At 46.2% G+C, this 16893-nt stretch overlaps 1 protein-coding gene across 2 annotated transcripts in view; it reads left to right on the top strand.

Moving 5' to 3' along the window:
* ACSS2 (acyl-CoA synthetase short chain family member 2) overlaps positions 1–16449 on the top strand; it is a 44510-nt gene extending 28061 nt beyond the window's left edge. Inside the window, exons 3-19 of one of the 2 annotated variants that reach the window (XM_069546934.1) lie at positions 2318–2409; positions 2628–2731; positions 2926–2998; positions 3277–3352; positions 3514–3628; positions 4410–4448; positions 8318–8455; positions 9471–9641; positions 9950–10083; positions 10274–10406; positions 10488–10544; positions 10736–10816; positions 12465–12573; positions 14028–14096; positions 14391–14567; positions 15359–15433; positions 15575–16449. In XM_069546934.1, the coding sequence (XP_069403035.1) occupies positions 2318–2409; positions 2628–2731; positions 2926–2998; positions 3277–3352; positions 3514–3628; positions 4410–4448; positions 8318–8455; positions 9471–9641; positions 9950–10083; positions 10274–10406; positions 10488–10544; positions 10736–10816; positions 12465–12573; positions 14028–14096; positions 14391–14567; positions 15359–15433; positions 15575–15702 (1771 nt within the window). In that variant the 3' untranslated portion in view covers positions 15703–16449. The remainder of the gene's footprint in view (positions 1–2317; positions 2410–2627; positions 2732–2925; positions 2999–3276; positions 3353–3513; positions 3629–4409; positions 4449–8317; positions 8456–9470; positions 9642–9949; positions 10084–10273; positions 10407–10487; positions 10545–10735; positions 10817–12464; positions 12574–14027; positions 14097–14390; positions 14568–15358; positions 15434–15574) is intronic. The other variant, XM_069546935.1, reaches the window with a different exon arrangement.
* Positions 16450–16893: the final 444 nt, after the last annotated feature.

Below are 16893 nucleotides of genomic sequence, written 5' to 3' on the forward strand. Positions count from 1 at the left end.
CCCACCTCCCCATTCTATGTTTGTTTGGGGACTGTGAAGTATTTATTTCTGAACAGCATTAAAATTCAATTTTCAAATTCATTTAAAAAATTTACATATCTTTTTATGTTCATTTCAGTTCAGTTGCTCAGTTGTGTCTGACTCTTTGCGACCCCATGGACTGCAGCACGCCAGGCTTCCCTGTCCATCACCAACTCCCAGAGTATGCTCAAATTCATGTCTATTGAATTGGTGATGCCATCCAATCATCTCATTCTCTGTTGTCCCCTTCTCCTCCTGCCTTCAATCTTACCTAGCATCAGGGTCTTTTCTGATACGTCAGTTTTCGCCTAAATATTGGAGTTTCAGCTTCAGCATCAGTCTTTCCAATGAACATTCAGGACTGATTTCCTTCAGGATTGACTAGTTTGATCTCCTTGCAGTCCAAGGGACTCTCAAGAGTCTTTTCCAACACCACAGTTCAAAAGCATCAATTCTTTGGCGCTCAGCTTTCTTCACAGTCCAACTCTCACATCCATACACAACCACTAGAAAAACAACAGCTTCAACTAGACAGTCCTGTGTCGGCAAAGTAATGTCTCTGCTTTTTAATATGCTGTCTAGATTAGTCATAGCTTTTGTTCCAAGGAGCAAGCGTCTTTTAATTTCATGGCTACACTCACCATCTGCAGTGATTTTGGAGCCCCAAAAGATAAAGTCTGCCACCGTTTCGTTTCCCTATCAATTTCCATGAAGTGATGGGACTAGATGCCATGATCTTCATTTTCTGAATGTTGAGTTTTAAGGCAACTTTTTCACTCTCCTCTTTCACTTTCATCAAGAGGCTCTTTAGTTCTTCTTTGCTTTCTGCCATAAGTGTGGTGTCATCTTTGTATCTGAGGTTATTGATATTTCTCCTGGCAGTATTGATTCTAGCTTGTGTTTCATCCAGTCTGGCATTTCACATGATGTACTCTGCATATAAATTAAATAAGCAGGGTGAAAATATACAGCCTTGACGTACTCCTTTCCCAATTTGGAACCAGTCCATTGTTCCACGTCCAGTTCTAACTGTTCCTTCTTAATCTGCATACACATTTCTCAAGAGGCAGGTAACTTGGTCTGGTATTCCCATCTGTTTAAAAATTTTCCGCAGTTTGTTGTGATCTACACAAAGGCTTGGCATAGTAAATAAAGCAGAAGTAGATGTTTTTCTGGAATTCTCTTGCTTTTTCTATGATCCAACAGATGTTCCAATTTGATCTTTGTTTCCTTTGCCTTTTGTAAATCCATCTTGAACATCTGGAAGTTCTTGGTTCACATACTGTTGAAGACTAGCTTGGAGAATTTTGAGCATTACTTTGCTAGTGTGTGAGATGAGTGCAATTGTGCAGTAGAATTACTTATTTAAAATTCATAAAATTGAAAAATAATACTGAAGGGGGTATTCTTACAGTTAAATCTTTGTATACAGTCTGAATCCTTAAGATGTCTTTTTAAAAATTTCTCGGTCATTATGTCATTTTTTATATCTTTCATAATTCTTATCATAATTGGAAATTAAATTATCTGTTATATTTTTACTTGTATATTTCCTGTACTTTCATTGGAATATAAGCTTCATGTTGGGAGGGATTTTGCTTATCTTATTCTCAGTGCCTTATTTCTATTCATATATATAGAACATAGTAGTTGAATAAGCAAATGAATCGATGAAGAAATGACTGAAGGAAACCAGGCTGAAGCCTAGAAAGGAGTAGGAGGCAAGGCTGAGGAGGTAGACAGCAAGAAGTTGATAGAGGGTGGTGATTCTCAACTTTAAAGGTGCATCTGATTTACCTATTGATTCTTTATACCAACTTGTAGTAAAGAAGCAGATTCTTGGATCTTGTGATTGTGATTCTGAGTTTGGGCTCAGGAATCTACATATTGACAAGTTCCCTAGGTGACTTGGGTACAAGTAATCTAGAGACCCCACTTTGAATAACACCAATGCAATGCTGACATCACTTTCAGGAAGAATCACATTCGTGATACCATTTCTTCTTAATACATGCCTTGAATGGAAGAGAGAAGATCATGATCCCATTTTATCAAATGAGGTTCAGAGATGGCAGTGCATTTTCCAGTGACACACAGCTTGTGTATAAAGTATATTTTGTAAGGCCAGTGCATCTGATCAGTCAGCTCAAGGTGTGGTGGCAGATGGCTCATCTTCACAGAATATTCCCAGACCTTGGTGTTAATGAATGGATTTTATGACTGTTCTTATTTTTGTTTGTTTGTTTGGGGAAGAAGTCATATTCCCTAGTGACTGGCTCTTTCTGATACATCTCAGGGAGGGCAATGAGCCAGAGGAAACCACCCAGATCACATACCAAGAGCTTCTGGTCCAAGTGTGTCGGTTCAGCAATGTTCTCCGAAAACAGGGTGAGTGTGGGGATATAGGGAGAGGACTGGAGAGCCCAGCCTGGGGGTATCTGAGGACTCGGGGGAAGTTGAGAAGGAAAAGAAGGAATCTGCTAACAGAGGAACAGAAAAGGTCACCTGGGTGGGGAGGTGGGGGAGAACAGATAATTGGATGAGAAGGAACACGTGGCAGCAGGTGGGATCCACCATGGTCCATGATCTGTGTCCTTTACCTGCAGGCATTTGCAAGGGTGACCGAGTGGCAATCTACATGCCCATGATCCCAGAGCTCGTGGTGGCTATGCTGGCGTGTGCCCGCCTTGGGGCTCTGCACTCCATTGTGGTAGGAATTGGGGCTGGAGAAAGGGGCCGGGTTGGGGGTACGGCTCAGGAAAAGTAGGCTGAGCCTGGATGATGGAAGATCTGAGAAACCAGACTAAGGCATTTAGAATGTTTGTGTCATAGGTTCCTTATTCCTTTTCTTGTTCACTCGATCCTTGGGTTGCCCTCTTTCTCAGTCTTTCTTCCCTTTTCTAGTTTGCAGGGTTCTCTTCAGAGTCTCTCTGTGAACGGATCCTGGATTCCAATTGTAGCCTTCTCATTACTACAGGTGACTAAGTCTCTCACCCCTTCCCCAAAACCCCCACACTCAGTCTTGGTCTTCAACCAGCTAGCTGGTATTTGGGACTGATTAATGTAAAGGGAAGGGGCAGCCTACCCTTTATCTCCTGCTTCCACCTCAGCCTACCCTCTGTTAGCTCAAATTAGCTGTAAGATCCATAGACAAGAGGCCTACCCAGGAAGGACTGAACATTGTACCCACTAGGGATCAAGGGGGTAGAAGTGTGGTGCCTTCCTAAGGCTTGGAATATCTGTTGCTCCCCAAAGATGCCTTCTACAGGGGGGAAAAGCTTGTCAACCTGAAGGAGCTGGCTGACGAGACCCTGGAGAAGTGTCAGGAGAAGTAAGTGTGTTTGGTCTGCTGGCTACTGCCCTGAGTTGACTTGGCATTTCCCCAGTGCCAGGTCTCCTTTGTCCCTCCTACCCTAGATAGGTATGGGTGGGTCTTGCCAAATTCTCTTTTGAGCCAACTAGCCCACCACTTCAGGCTTTTCTTTCCTCCAGGGGTTTCCCAGTGAAATGCTGCATTGTGGTCAAGCACCTGGGGCGGGCAGAGCTGGGCACAGGTGACTCTCCTAGCCAGTCTCCTCCGATTAAGAGGCCGTGCCCGGATGTGCAGGTGAGTCTGGTACCATTATACCCTCCTCTGGGCTCCAACTGGCTCCCTCTTCCTCCCCACGAAGTTCCTGATGACCGTCTTTGTTTCCTTATCATAATGCTGAGGATCTAGGAGCAGTCCTCGGAATGGCCTCCCTGGCAGGGCTGACTGGGGATAGGGGACTTTGACCTTGGATGTAGGTAGGGAGCTTTGGGAACTTAGCACAAGAGATTGTGAGGAAGACTCCTGTGCTGGTTGGAGTATTCTGATGGGCATCAGGGATCTTTAGAGATCGGGATTGGGTTAGAAATGGGCTGACCTGGGTGACTATATGTAGTCATCTTAAATACTGGGCTTTGGTTTGGGGTGGGCTACCTATGTGGTCCCACCATGGAAAGACCAGGATCTGCCACTCAACAGATGGCCCTTGATAGCTTTGGATACATGCTTCTGATGAAAAAGTCCAGTGGTGGCCTCCAGGTCTAAGGGGCATGAAGGATAAGAGCTCCAGGGTCCAGAAGGACAGAGGGTTTCTGAAATTCTGTGACTTGAGAGGCTTTGAGTAATCTTAGAGCTAGACAGACTTCAGTCTGGTCTAGGAACATTGGAGACCCTGTCAGCATTCGGGGTTCTGAGTGTATAGAGGCTGTGAACAGAATCAGGAAAATGGAGGCTGGGAGGACCAGTGAGAGAGGAACCAGAGGGAAAGGAAGCAGCCAGAGGTTTGGGGCACACTGACCCTTCCCTCCCCCTCCCCTATCCTTGGACCCTGCTCACCACCCTTTCCGTGGGCTCTTAACAGGGTAAGCCGAAAGAGAAACCCAAGCACATCCGGCCCCAGGTATCCACCTCTGCATTGCCTTGGGCACTGCTTTCCTGCATGCTTGTTTGCTTGTCCAACTGCTCTTTGCCTGTTCGCCCCATTGAGGTGACTGCCAGACCTAACCCCTTCTCTCTACCCTTAGTTAGTCTAAATCACTCTGAAGGGTCATGAGGCCAAATGCTTATTTTTCTGAATTGGCATAGAGCATGGATCTCAGAGGTAGCAACAGACATCCCATTTCACTCCTGCTTCTTAGGACCATTGTGGGAGAGAGGACCAAGCAGTCTGTCAGAAAGTTTCCACTGTGCAGTTAGCTGAGACAGAACCAGGAAAGGAACAGGAGGAGGAACAGGTAGAGGAGATGCAGACCTTGACTTTGGGAATCACCATCAAGTTGGCAGCTGAGAAGAAGCCTTCTAAATATATTTATAAACTACTTTCAGATTTACAAACTACACATAAACTCTGATATAATTAAATTCAACAAAAGTTATATTGTAGGTGATTCTAAGAAGAGAGATTCTTAAGTGGGGACTAAAAGCTGATTAGTATAGGGAACTCAAAGCTGATTAGTATAGAGGAGAGACTGGGTTTGGAGTCCAGAGACCAATTTTTAGCTATATGACCTTAAATGAGTCACCCCTTCTCTTTGGACTTCAGATCCCTTATCAGTAATGGAGACATGATAGTAAATGCTTTAAAGGAACCTCTTTCCTTACTAAAACAAAACATAAAAGCCACTATTCCTCTGAGTTTTACCATCCTCACAGGATGTCTTACTCTAAATCTGCTATGATCAACCTCTTAGGCTAATGGTAAATATAATACACCTTTTCTCTATTCTCATTAGCACGGTGGAGACAGATCTGAGTCCTAGGGGGAAATGTTTTCATTTGAAAACTCAGGCAGGGACCTAAGACTTTTCTCTTGAAAGAGGAAACAAACTTAGTGGTTAGAATATAGCTCTGGAGTCAGACCACTTGGCTTCATATCTTGGCTCTGTTACCTGCTATATGGGAACTTGGGCAAGTTTCTTAAGCTCCTTTACTTCAGTTTCCCCATCTCTAAAATAAGGATAAAGTTGTACCTACCTGACAGGGTTTTGTCAGTATAAGTAAGGTGTTCAACACATAGTAACTGCTCCATAAATGTTAGCTTTTATTATTTCTAATATAGCAGACAGGCTGGCATTTCTAAAAGGGAGTTTAGAAAAGAAATAAACTCTTATAATTCTTAATACCAGAGGTTGTCAGGCCACAGGCTCCTGGAATTTTATTCCTTGGAGGTAAAAATACTCAGCTACCAAAAACCCAAAGACCATAAAAATCGGCTTACGAAACCCAGGTGGCTTGGCCTGAGAACTATAGTCAAAACTATGGAAATCTTGGCAGAGTTCCAAACCCCTCATTCTTAAGCAGTCTTCAAGGGAGGGCCTGTTACAGTTGGCAGGGACCTTCCTCAACCATATTACCTATGAGCTTCCTCATATTCCTCTCTCGCACCTGGCAGCTGCCCTCCCTAAGGCTTTCCTGGTCCAATAACAAAGGCCAGCTCTTTGATTCTTATTTCAGAAAATGCAAACCTTTTCCTGGTTCCAAGCCCTGGGCCCTCATAGGTGTACACCTAATTCACAACCAACATGTGTGCCACTGATTGCTCTCAGCCTGCTTCCTGGTGCTGGTTATCAGCTCCACACCTGGAGTACCCACCCCAAAGTACCCACCCCACCGTCCTTACCCACACCCACAAAGGAAGCAGTTTTACAAGATTAAAAGAGTCCCCTCATTGCCACAATGTAACTGTGCTTTGCCCTTACATGTACCTAGTGCCTTTTCTGTGACAATCCACACCAGCACCATAGATAGCTCCATTTGCTCAGAGCACTATTGATACTCTTCTTAAACACGTTAATGCCCTCATCTCAGTTAGATCATCTGGTGGGCAAAAAATTATTCGTGTGACAATGTATGTGTAAAGCCGTATGGCTATTCCAATTTAAAAAAAAGTAGGGTGTATTTTTGTATTTTCTACCTTGTGGGGACCTCTCTGTTCTTTTTCTTCTCAATGGTGTCTCTCTTGACCTGGACTTGTCATGCTTATGTGCCAGAAACTTCAAATTCTCCAGAGTAAGAGATAGATAGTTCAGAAAAAGGAGAATGGTAATTTTATAATTTATCAAGGTATGTGTCTAACACTCTGGGGCTTTTAAACCAAATGTGCACACAATAAATTACTATATAACCATATAATGAGAGGAATAGGATGTTTCCTCTTATACTATCATGTCTACCTGCCAGTTGGAACTATAGAACAAGGAAGTAATGAATATGAAACAGTTTTGTGACAGTTAAACCAAACCCACAATAGTTTCCATCATCACACTCTTGTTTCACCTCCCAGAGGAGTTCAGTGGAATTGAACTAACTTTTCACCTTCCTGACATTCATCAGTCTCCTCTACCCACCCAGACAATCCAAGGCTTGATATTTACTAGGTAATAACAGATTTCCTTTGATGTTTCCAAAATCCTGTGAGACTATCAGGGCAAGAATGACTATCCTCATTTTAAAAATGAGTAACTTGAGGGAGAGTGGCTTGTCCATGGTCATATATATCTAGGAAGTGGCAGAACTGGGAATCAAAATCCAGTGCAACTTTGGACGAATTCAGGGAATACAACTTCACTCAGCAAAGAGTAGACTTAAAACCAGTTTTTCAAATAGTTGATATAATTCAGAAAGTAAAACAGTTTCAAGGAGAGTTTAGAAAAATTTCAGGATGACAGATCTGAAAGGCACTTCAGTATTAGAGGGACATCCTTCTACTGGGAGAAATCCACCTTGATCCTTTTCCACCAACTTAAAGCAAAGTTTCCTGCTGAATGGAACCTCAAGAAAGTGTCTTTCTGAGAAACCCATTGGTACCACTGGTATAGGGGCAGGGGCAGAGCTGGAGTAGGAACCTCCAGATGTGGATGATGTCCGGACATGCGAAAAAAGATGCTTGGACCAACATCTGTTGACTCTTTTGCTACTAACTACTGGGGTCAGGTACCCACCTCACCTGCAGGCTCTGACTAATTCTGCATTTCTGAATTGTGTGGTATCTGCATCCCTGCTGATGAGCCACTAGTCCCATAAGTACATATGTGTATATACAGGCCTGTGTATGCATATTCACTCATCCAACAAAATTTTACTGAGTGCCTGTTGAGTGCTAGGCATTTTACTAGGTGTTGGAGATTTAGGGGGGTGGGCAAGAAAGATAGACATGCCATTGTACTCATAGAGGTCACTATCGGGAGAGACAGTAATCAAGGAAACAGCTAAATAAAACAACTGGAAATATGTGCTATGTGGTAAAAAAATAAGGTGCTGTGATCAAGAATTATAGCAGGGGTGGGAATTCCTTGGCCATCCAGAGTTAAGACTCTGTGCTTTCACTGCTAAGGGCCCACATTCAATTCCTGATTGGGAAACTAATCTCACAAGCTGATTAAAAAAAAAAAAAAGGAAGAAGAATAGTAGGGGTGAGGGTGGGTCTGGGAGCTTATCAGATGCCGTTTAGATTAAACCTTTCCAAGAAGGTGACATTTAAGCTAGGAATTGAAGAGCGAGAAGGGACCAACCAAGGGGGCCCGCCTCAGCCTGAGGCCAGGTGAGAGAAGTTCTGAAGCAGGGTGCTGGGAGTACCCAAGAAGCCTCCTGTTCTGTTTCTGTTCTCCCTGCCCCATTTCACCCTCACTGGGCCCTTCCTCCCTCTCAGGACCTCCTCCATCTGCCACTCCCACCCTGGCCTTTCCAGGTGCTAGGTAGGGGTGAATTTTGCCCCCAGCCTGACCTGTTAACAATTCTTCCTTGCCCATTCCTATTTTCTTCCCCCTGCAGATCTCCTGGAATGAGGGGGTTGACTTGTGGTGGCATGAACTCATGCAGAAGGCAGGGGATGAGTGTGAGCCTGAATGGTGTGATGCTGAAGACCCACTCTTCATCCTGTACACCAGTGGCTCCACAGGCAAACCCAAGGCAAGTGCGTGCGTGCGTGTGTGTGTGTGTGCGTGTGTGTGTGTACATACACTGTGTAAGGGTGAGAAGTGAGTTTCTGAGGAAGCATGTAATGACATGAAATTTACAACTCTGAGTTTCAGAAATATCACATTACCTTTTCTAAATCAAATTGACAAATCCTCAGACAGTAATGGTGAAGCCCAGGGTGAGACAATTCAAGTGGGGAGCCTCAGGGTGCCCAGAAAAGGAGGAAAGGATAAATCCATGGGGCTGACATCTGTGTTTCCTGCCCATACCCACGTGGTTTGGTTGAAGAAGAGCTGCCTGTAAAGTCAAGGCCAAGAGTGGGCACAGGGATCCCTCTTGGCCTTCTTGACTACAGCTCTTAGAGTTCAGTCCCTTCCACATGCCACACTGGTAACATCTAGTCCCTCCCAGAGCAGTGTGGGAACTGGAAACACTTAGAACTCCGACTTAAAAGATATATCACTCTACCTTCCACTTGCCGCATCCATAAATTATTCTCTCTGCATGCTTTGGAATATTCCTCAGTGAATCGTTAGAGACACAATTTGGGCCTCTCTTTCCTTGGAGAAGTAAATGGCAACCCACTCCAGTATTATCGCCTGGAAAATCCCATGGATGGAGGAGCCTGGTAGGGATAGGGTATTAATGGAGCAAGCAAAGAAGATTATCTTTTTCCCCCACTCTCATTCTGTCAACGTATAATTGAGTGTGTATGCACAAGCACACAACAGAGATACTATTAGATGTGAGTGTACCAAAAGGGCCCATGTGTGTGAAAGTAATGTGGGTGGTTCAGAAATACCATCTTAGGGTGTGGGTGTGGATGATGGACTGACTATATAAATATATGTGGTGTGTGAGATGGGAACGTGCAGGAAGGAAGATGGAAGAGAGATGGATGCTGTAAAAGCAGTGCTGGCAGGGCCAGAATCCCTGGGGAGGCTTTTCCTCTACATTTGGTAGTCAGTGAGGGTGAGCCCAACTTGAGGCCCTATTCTCTCCACAGGGCGTGGTACACACAGTTGGGGGCTACATGCTCTATGTGGCCACAACCTTCAAGTATGTGTTTGACTTTCATGCGGAGGATGTCTTCTGGTGCACCGCAGACATTGGCTGGATCACTGGCCATTCCTATGTCACCTACGGGCCACTGGCCAATGGTGCCACCAGTGTTTTGGTAAGAAGGGTGCTGGGACCCATGGCTACCTGGTTTATTTAGGGGATGGACAAGATGATCCTGGGTGATGACCTCCCAAAGCCACCTTGCCTAGAGGCAGAGGGACTTATACAATGACCTGTTGCCTTGAGAAAGAAGAGTTCTCAAAGGGTTGTATATGCTCAATGGGAAAATCTCTTGGCTTGTCTGGTAAGGGTGTGAAGACAGGGATTTGTCAGAAAAGACAAAATACTGAGCCTGAGGGTATGGTAGGGGAATGGAGGAACTACTGAGAAGGACTGAAAATGACCAGCCATTACTGGGGTCAGTTTGAGGGGATTCCCACATATCCGGATGTGAGCCGCCTATGGAATATCGTGGAGAAGTACAAGGTGACCAAGTTCTACACAGCACCTACAGCCATCCGTCTGCTCATGAAGTTTGGAGATGAGCCTGTTACCAAGTGAGACCCCTCTCTGGCTGCTGCTTCTTGAGTGTCCCTCAGAGCTGGTGCTGGCCTTTGCACAGTCCTTTCCATCCCATTATTCTAACACCTTGGCTTGGACTAGGGGAGGGGGCAGAAGAGCCTGTGCACGTCTTCCTGGTTCCTAATGTGCTCAGAGCCTCCCTTTCTCCCCACTCTCCTGCCCAAGGCACAGCCGGGCGTCCTTACAGGTGCTGGGAACTGTGGGTGAACCTATCAACCCCGAGGCCTGGCTCTGGTACCACCAGGTGGTAGGTGCGCAGCGCTGCCCCATTGTGGACACCTTCTGGCAGACAGAGACAGTAAGTAACAGGTTCAGAAGGCTGGCGCTCAGGCAGTGTGTGCGAAGAGTGACTCAAACCCCTGATCTCTGACTTCCACAGGGTGGCCATATGCTGACCCCCCTCCCTGGGGCCATACCCATGAAGCCTGGTTCTGCTGTGAGTGAGGCTCCCCTGGCTGGTCCTGGGCTAGGCCAGGGAGAGTCTTGGGGCATTCAGCCTAGGTAGAGGGTGGGGGGCTGGACTGATAGGTGTGGGGAACTGGGGGCTCTGGGACTCTCTAGAGGTAGAGAGTTGAGTCAGAGTTGTCTCATTCCTCCTTGTGAGTCCTGTCTCCTGTTTGCTTTTAGACTTTCCCATTCTTCGGGGTAGCTCCTGCGATCCTGAATGAGTCTGGGGAAGAGTTGGAAGGTGAAGCTGAAGGCTATCTGGTGAGATCCTGGCCCTTGTGGGTCTTTGATGAGGGGGAGAGGAGGATGGTCCACAGAAGGGCACAGTGTGCTTTCCTTTAGAGTTTAGAACCTAACCTTTCCTGGTAGCTGCTTTTGGCTAAAGCTCCCTGGTTGAGGGTTTATCCTCTGCAGAGAGACCCTAGTGGGGCAATCCTTCTGGATATTTTGCCTGCCTCTAGGCCTTTTGGCCCACAAGGCTCTTAAGGGCTCTACTCAAAGATACTTGATGGTGCCTTTTTGGGTCTGAAGGACATAGTGGAAAATCATATAGGCTCCAGAGTCAACCTGCCTGGGTTCAAACCTGGCTCTGCCTCTTCTGTGACTTTAGATAAGTTACCTAACCCCTCTGAACATAAATATTCTCATTTGTAAAAGAGTTACAATAGTACCTTTGTCTGGAGAAGGAAATGACAACTCACTGCAGTTCTTTTGCCTGGGAAATCCCGTAGACAGAGAAGCCTGGAGGGCTGTAGTCCCTGGGATCGCAAAAAAGAGTCGGATACGACTTAGCAACTAAACAGCAATAGCAGCAGTATCTTTATCTCCTCTGGTTGCTGAATTGATTAGATGATTCATGTGAAGGGTTTATTTAGCACAGAACCTAAGAGTTGGTGCTTGATAAATGTAAGCTGCTGTTGTGATCATTTAGTAGTTGTAGGGAGATCATTAGCACCCTCACCCTCCAACCCACTTTGTTTTTACTAAGAGCAAGCTTCCCTGGTGGCTCAGACAGTGAAGAATCTGCCTGCAATGCAGGAGACCTGGGTTCGATCCCTGGCTGGGGAAGATCCTCTGGAGAAAGGAATGACTACCCAATCCAGTATTCTTGCCTGGAGAATCCCATGGACAGGGGAGCCTGTCAGACTACAGTTCTTGGGGTCCCAAAGAGTCGGACACGACCGAGTGACTAACACACTTTTAAAAGAGCAAGTTAGTAACATGGGCAAGACTTGAATCCAGGTCCTCTGACTCTTAGAATAGAGTTCTGTCCATCCCACCAATCTGCTGCCACAGAACATTACTGATTGGGGGCAATACTTATTTACTTATGTGTAGGTCCCACATTTTTATGTAACTACACTCATTTGCAACAAATTGTACCTGCATCCCTGAGGGATTACCTAAAAGGAGACTCAAGGTACTTCCTTTGTCCAGTAGCTAAGATTCCACATTCCCAATGCAGGGGGCTGGGTTCGATCCCCGGTTGGGGAGCTACATCCTGCATGCCACAACTAAGACCCAGCAGAGCCAAATAAATAAAAATAATTTTTTTATAAAAAGGAGACTCAAATTTACTAAATGCTTATTACTAACAGACCATGTGCTAGGCAGCTTCCACATACTATTAATTTAATCCTCAAAATAACTTTGGGAGGTAGAAATTATTTTCTCTGATTTACAGATAAGGATCCTGAAACTCAGAGATGTAAAGTTACTTACCTGAGGCCACACAGTTAGTAAGTGGCGGAGTCAGGATTCCAAGCCTAGACTGTCTGTCTCCAAAGCATATATTTTGTTCTACTTCTTGGGAATGGCATTCAGGCTATTTCTCCTAAGGTTTGGCAAAGACGTAACTGTCTTCTTGTGAGACAGTGTAGCAGATGGTTACCACTTCCTCATCTTCCAGGTGTTCAAGCAGCCCTGGCCAGGGATCATGCGCACGGTCTATGGGAACCACGAACGCTTTGAGACCACCTACTTTAAGAAGTTCCCTGGGTACTACGTGACCGGAGATGGTGAGCCTTGGCTATCCCTTTCCCACCCCTCCCACTAAGACATGTACCATCCCCTTTCGTTTTCAAGAGGAGTTGGTTAGGGATGTGTCTTATGTATCAATGTGTAATATCCAGTCAGAGATACAGAGAAGACCATAAGAACAGGAATGAGTGTTGCAGGAAGGCTCTCAGCATGGTGCTGAGATTCGATGTATGAGGGAAAATGTTCTTGTTTCCATCACTGCTGGGCTGAAAGACAGGCAGCACATGGCAGTATGTATTACCATGTCATGTGTGTCCCCATGTCTGGAGCCTATGTTTGCCCATGTGTCCATCCACCAATCCATTCTTCCATAAATATTTATTGAGCACATACTACTTATCTAAGCACAGGAGATGTTACCATGAATAAGGTGGGCAAGGTCTCTGCTCTCATGGGGTTTACATTCTAGTGAGGAGAGACAGGCAATAAATTCAGTAAATAAATACTGCAGGGACAGCCACCATACATGGGGTGGTGAGAAGTTTCTTTGAAGTGATATTTGACCAGAGACCTGAAGAAACAGCCAGGTATGGGAATATCTGGAGTAAAAACGAATGTTCTATACCAGAGAGACATAAGCATGGAATGTCTGAGGAAAAGACTGAAGCTTGTGTAGCTGGAATGTAGTGAGCAACAGCAAGAATGTTGTATCAGGTTGGAGAGGGAGATAATAATACAGGGCCTTGTGAGCCATGGTGAGGAATTTGGATTTTATCCAGTGTACAGTGGGAGACCATCAGGCTTTTTAAGCAGAGAAGTGATTATAATTTATATATTATTTAGAAAATAACTTTGCTTGTTTTATGGAGAATAGACTTTAGGTCAGTATATTAGTTATCTGTTGCCATGGAACAAATTAACTCCAAACCTGGGAACTAAAAACAACAACAATTATCTCATAGTTTCTGAGGATCAGGATTCTGTGAGTGGCTTCACTGGTGGTTCTCATTCAGAGTTTCTTGTGGGTTGCAGTCAACCTGTGGTTGGAGCTGCAGTCGTCTAAAGGTCTGACTGAGCCTGGAGGACCCACTTCTAAGCTCACTTATGTGGCTGCTGGCAGAAACCTTCAGTTCCTTGCCACATGGACCTCTCCATAGGGCTACTCATGACGTGGCAGCTGGCTGCCCCCAGAGCAAATAATCAGAGAGAATGCAACCAAGATAGAAGCCACAGTGTCTTCTATAATCTCATCTCAGAAATGACATCCTGTCGTTTCTGCCACATGCAACTGCTCATGAGACAAACCCTAGCCCGGTGAGATAAAGGACCACACAGGGGTATGGATCCAGGAGACAGAGGTTGGTGTGAACATCTTGGAGCCTGGCTAGCACAACAGGAAGACTTGTTAGGAGGCTGCTGCCGTGGGTACAGCAGTTTGGTGATGCGGATCGCTGCGGTATCCTACTGTGGTGTATTTATTTTCTCCTCCCAGGCTGCCGGCGGGACAAGGATGGCTATTACTGGATCACCGGCAGGATTGATGACATGCTGAACGTATCTGGTGAGGGCCAGGGACCATCTTCCCTTCTCATTAACCCTGCTCACCCAGCAACTCCCAGCCAAAGCCTTCTAAGAGAGCCAGACCACACCTGGAATGCAGCATTCATTTCTGGGCTGAAGAGTAGCAAACACTGAAGAGTACCTGGAGGAGGGGAACCAGGATGGTGGGGCAACAATGTCCCTTGAGGAATGAATGAAAGGCTGTCCCTATTTGACCAGACCGGGACTGCGTTACTGGGACAGATGGAACAGGGGCTGGGATCTCTCTCATGGCAACTTCCTTTCCCTTGACAAGGACACCTGCTGAGCACGGCAGAGGTGGAGTCAGCACTTGTGGAACACAAGGCTGTTGCAGAGGCAGCCGTGGTTGGCCACCCTCATCCTGTGAAGGGCGAATGCCTCTACTGTTTTGTCACCTTGTGCGATGGCCACATCTTCAGCCCAGCTCTCACTGAGGAGCTCAAGAAGCAGAGTAAGGACCTTCCCTGGGCAGGGATTGCCAGGTCTGTCCTGATGGCCCAGGTACCACAACAGGTTGTTGGGGAGGGGCTGTAGTGAGCTAGTTTCTCAAATCACAGATAGATCCCAGGGGCTGACTGCCCTCTTCCCACTCAGTCTCCACCATGTTGATAATGATTGATATTTGTAGAATTCTTTCTTTGTGCCACTGAACTAAGTGTTTTAAATGCATTAACACATTTAATCTCTAGTCACCTCCATGAGGCTTCCCAGGTGGCACAGTGGTAAAGAATCTGCCTGCCAGTGCAGGAGATGCAGAAGACATGGGTTTGATCCCTGGGTTGCGAAGATGCCCTGGAGTAGGAAATGGCAACCCACTCCAGTATTCTTGCCTGGAAAACTCCATGAACAGAGGAGCCTGGTGGGCTATAGTCCATGGGGTCACAAAGAGCTGGACACAACTGAACAACTGAGTGCACACACCTCCATGAAATAGATCCTATTTTTACTCTCATTCTAAAGATGAAGAAATTGAGGCTCAGAGAATTTAGGAGTAAATCACTTGTTCGAGGCCACACTGCAAGTAAAGTGAATTTCAACTCTAGCAGGCTGATTCTAGAGCTTGAGTTCCATGAAGGTGAATTAATATACAATGAGAGAGTAAAGAGACAATGTGTTAAAAAGAGAGAAAGACAAAAAGCGAGCCTGAGAATGATTAGGTTGGGAACAAAGCCATCTGTGCCTTGGTTTGGGGCAGCCTGGCTAAGGGTACTGGAAAAATGCGTAATGATTTGTTGGTTACAGTTAGAGAAAAGATTGGCCCCATTGCCACACCAGATTACATCCAGAATGCACCTGGATTGCCTAAAACTCGCTCAGGTATGTTCAGAGACCTCTAGGGATTGGGATTGGATGGGCCAAGGCCCACTGGTGGCGAGTATGCATGGATGGAAGCTTTTGGCAGGGCTGGAGTGGGTCAGTGTGTTGTCACCAGGTAACCATAAGCGTGTGGACCCCCAGGGAAAATCATGAGGCGGGTGCTTCGGAAGATCGCTCAGAATGACCACGACCTGGGGGACACGTCCACTATAGTCGACCCATCCATCATCACCCAGCTTTTCAGCCACCGCTGCTTGACCATCCAATGAATAAGACCCTGCCTGGAACCCAGGCGTACCCCCTGCTTGGCTTTCCAAAGTTTTGCCCACCCTCCCTGCCCCCATCTAGGAGTGCTGAGGGCCAGTGCTGACCCACAGCACTTCCCTTGTCCAGCTGTCTGGGACCGAGGACCATCTTTGCCTCTGGGTGGAGGCAACTTCCTGCAACCGCCAGGCAGATGTGAGAGGGCCCAGGTCAGTCTCAGGCTGTACCCCTAGACTGCAAAGAGCTCTTGGAGCCCTGAAGGGACCTGAAGGTCATGTCCCAAACCCAAGTTAAGTGTTCAGTGGGCAAATGAAGGCATGGACTGAAACAGGGAAGCAACTCTAATCCTATGTCATCTTTCTCAGGAAGCACCAGTACTTATCTTAGGCATGCACTTGCCCCGAGAAATGCCTGTTTGTGAGTCATGAAACAATGATTATTTTTTAAAACATTTTGTTGCTTCTCTTGTGGGTCTAAATTCCCTTTTGTACCGGATGGCAGTGCCTGTCTGCCATTTGTTCCAGGGGCTCTGCAGGCAGGCTCAGTTTCCAGAGGGCTTTCAGATCATTTGCGTCTTCGGAGGAGTACATGTGTTATGCTCCCAGGACCAGAGAAGCTCGCTTTTCTTGCCCTCTGTTCCCAGCCTCCCCTGAACAGTCTTGCCCGCGAGAGACGTTCTCAGATGAAGCTCTCTTTTCCTACCCCAGTTGTACTCAGGCCCTGTGGTTGTAGAAATAAAGTCTGTGACTTCATGAAGGTGGTGACTTGCTTCCTCAGTGTCTTACACAGTGTATACTTACTGGCTGCTCTGATCTGTGTGGGGGATGGAAAGGGGAGTGATCTTCCTCAGGAATACCCCAATATTCCTTCCAGAATTTGGTTCTAGGCAGCGCTAGGCAGGGCAATGCTGGAGACCCAGGTTCGACCCCTGGGTCGGGAAGATCCCCTGGGGAAGGGAATGGCAACCCATTCCAGTATTCTTCCCTGGAGAATCCCATGGACAGAGGAGCCTGACAGTCCATGGGGTCGCAGAGTCAGACATGACTAAGCAACTAACACTTTCATTTTCACCAGGGCTTCTCGGCCCTTTGACAAGCTCCTGAACTAAGCAGGAAAGCAACTAAAGCCAAATTATAACTGTAATGCGTGATCATGGTTGCTCTCCCTGCTAGAGACTGTCTCTCTTCCCTGTTAGA

Source organism: Ovis canadensis, chromosome 13 (assembly GCF_042477335.2).
Source record: "Ovis canadensis isolate MfBH-ARS-UI-01 breed Bighorn chromosome 13, ARS-UI_OviCan_v2, whole genome shotgun sequence".
Lineage (NCBI taxonomy): Eukaryota > Metazoa > Chordata > Mammalia > Artiodactyla > Bovidae > Ovis > Ovis canadensis.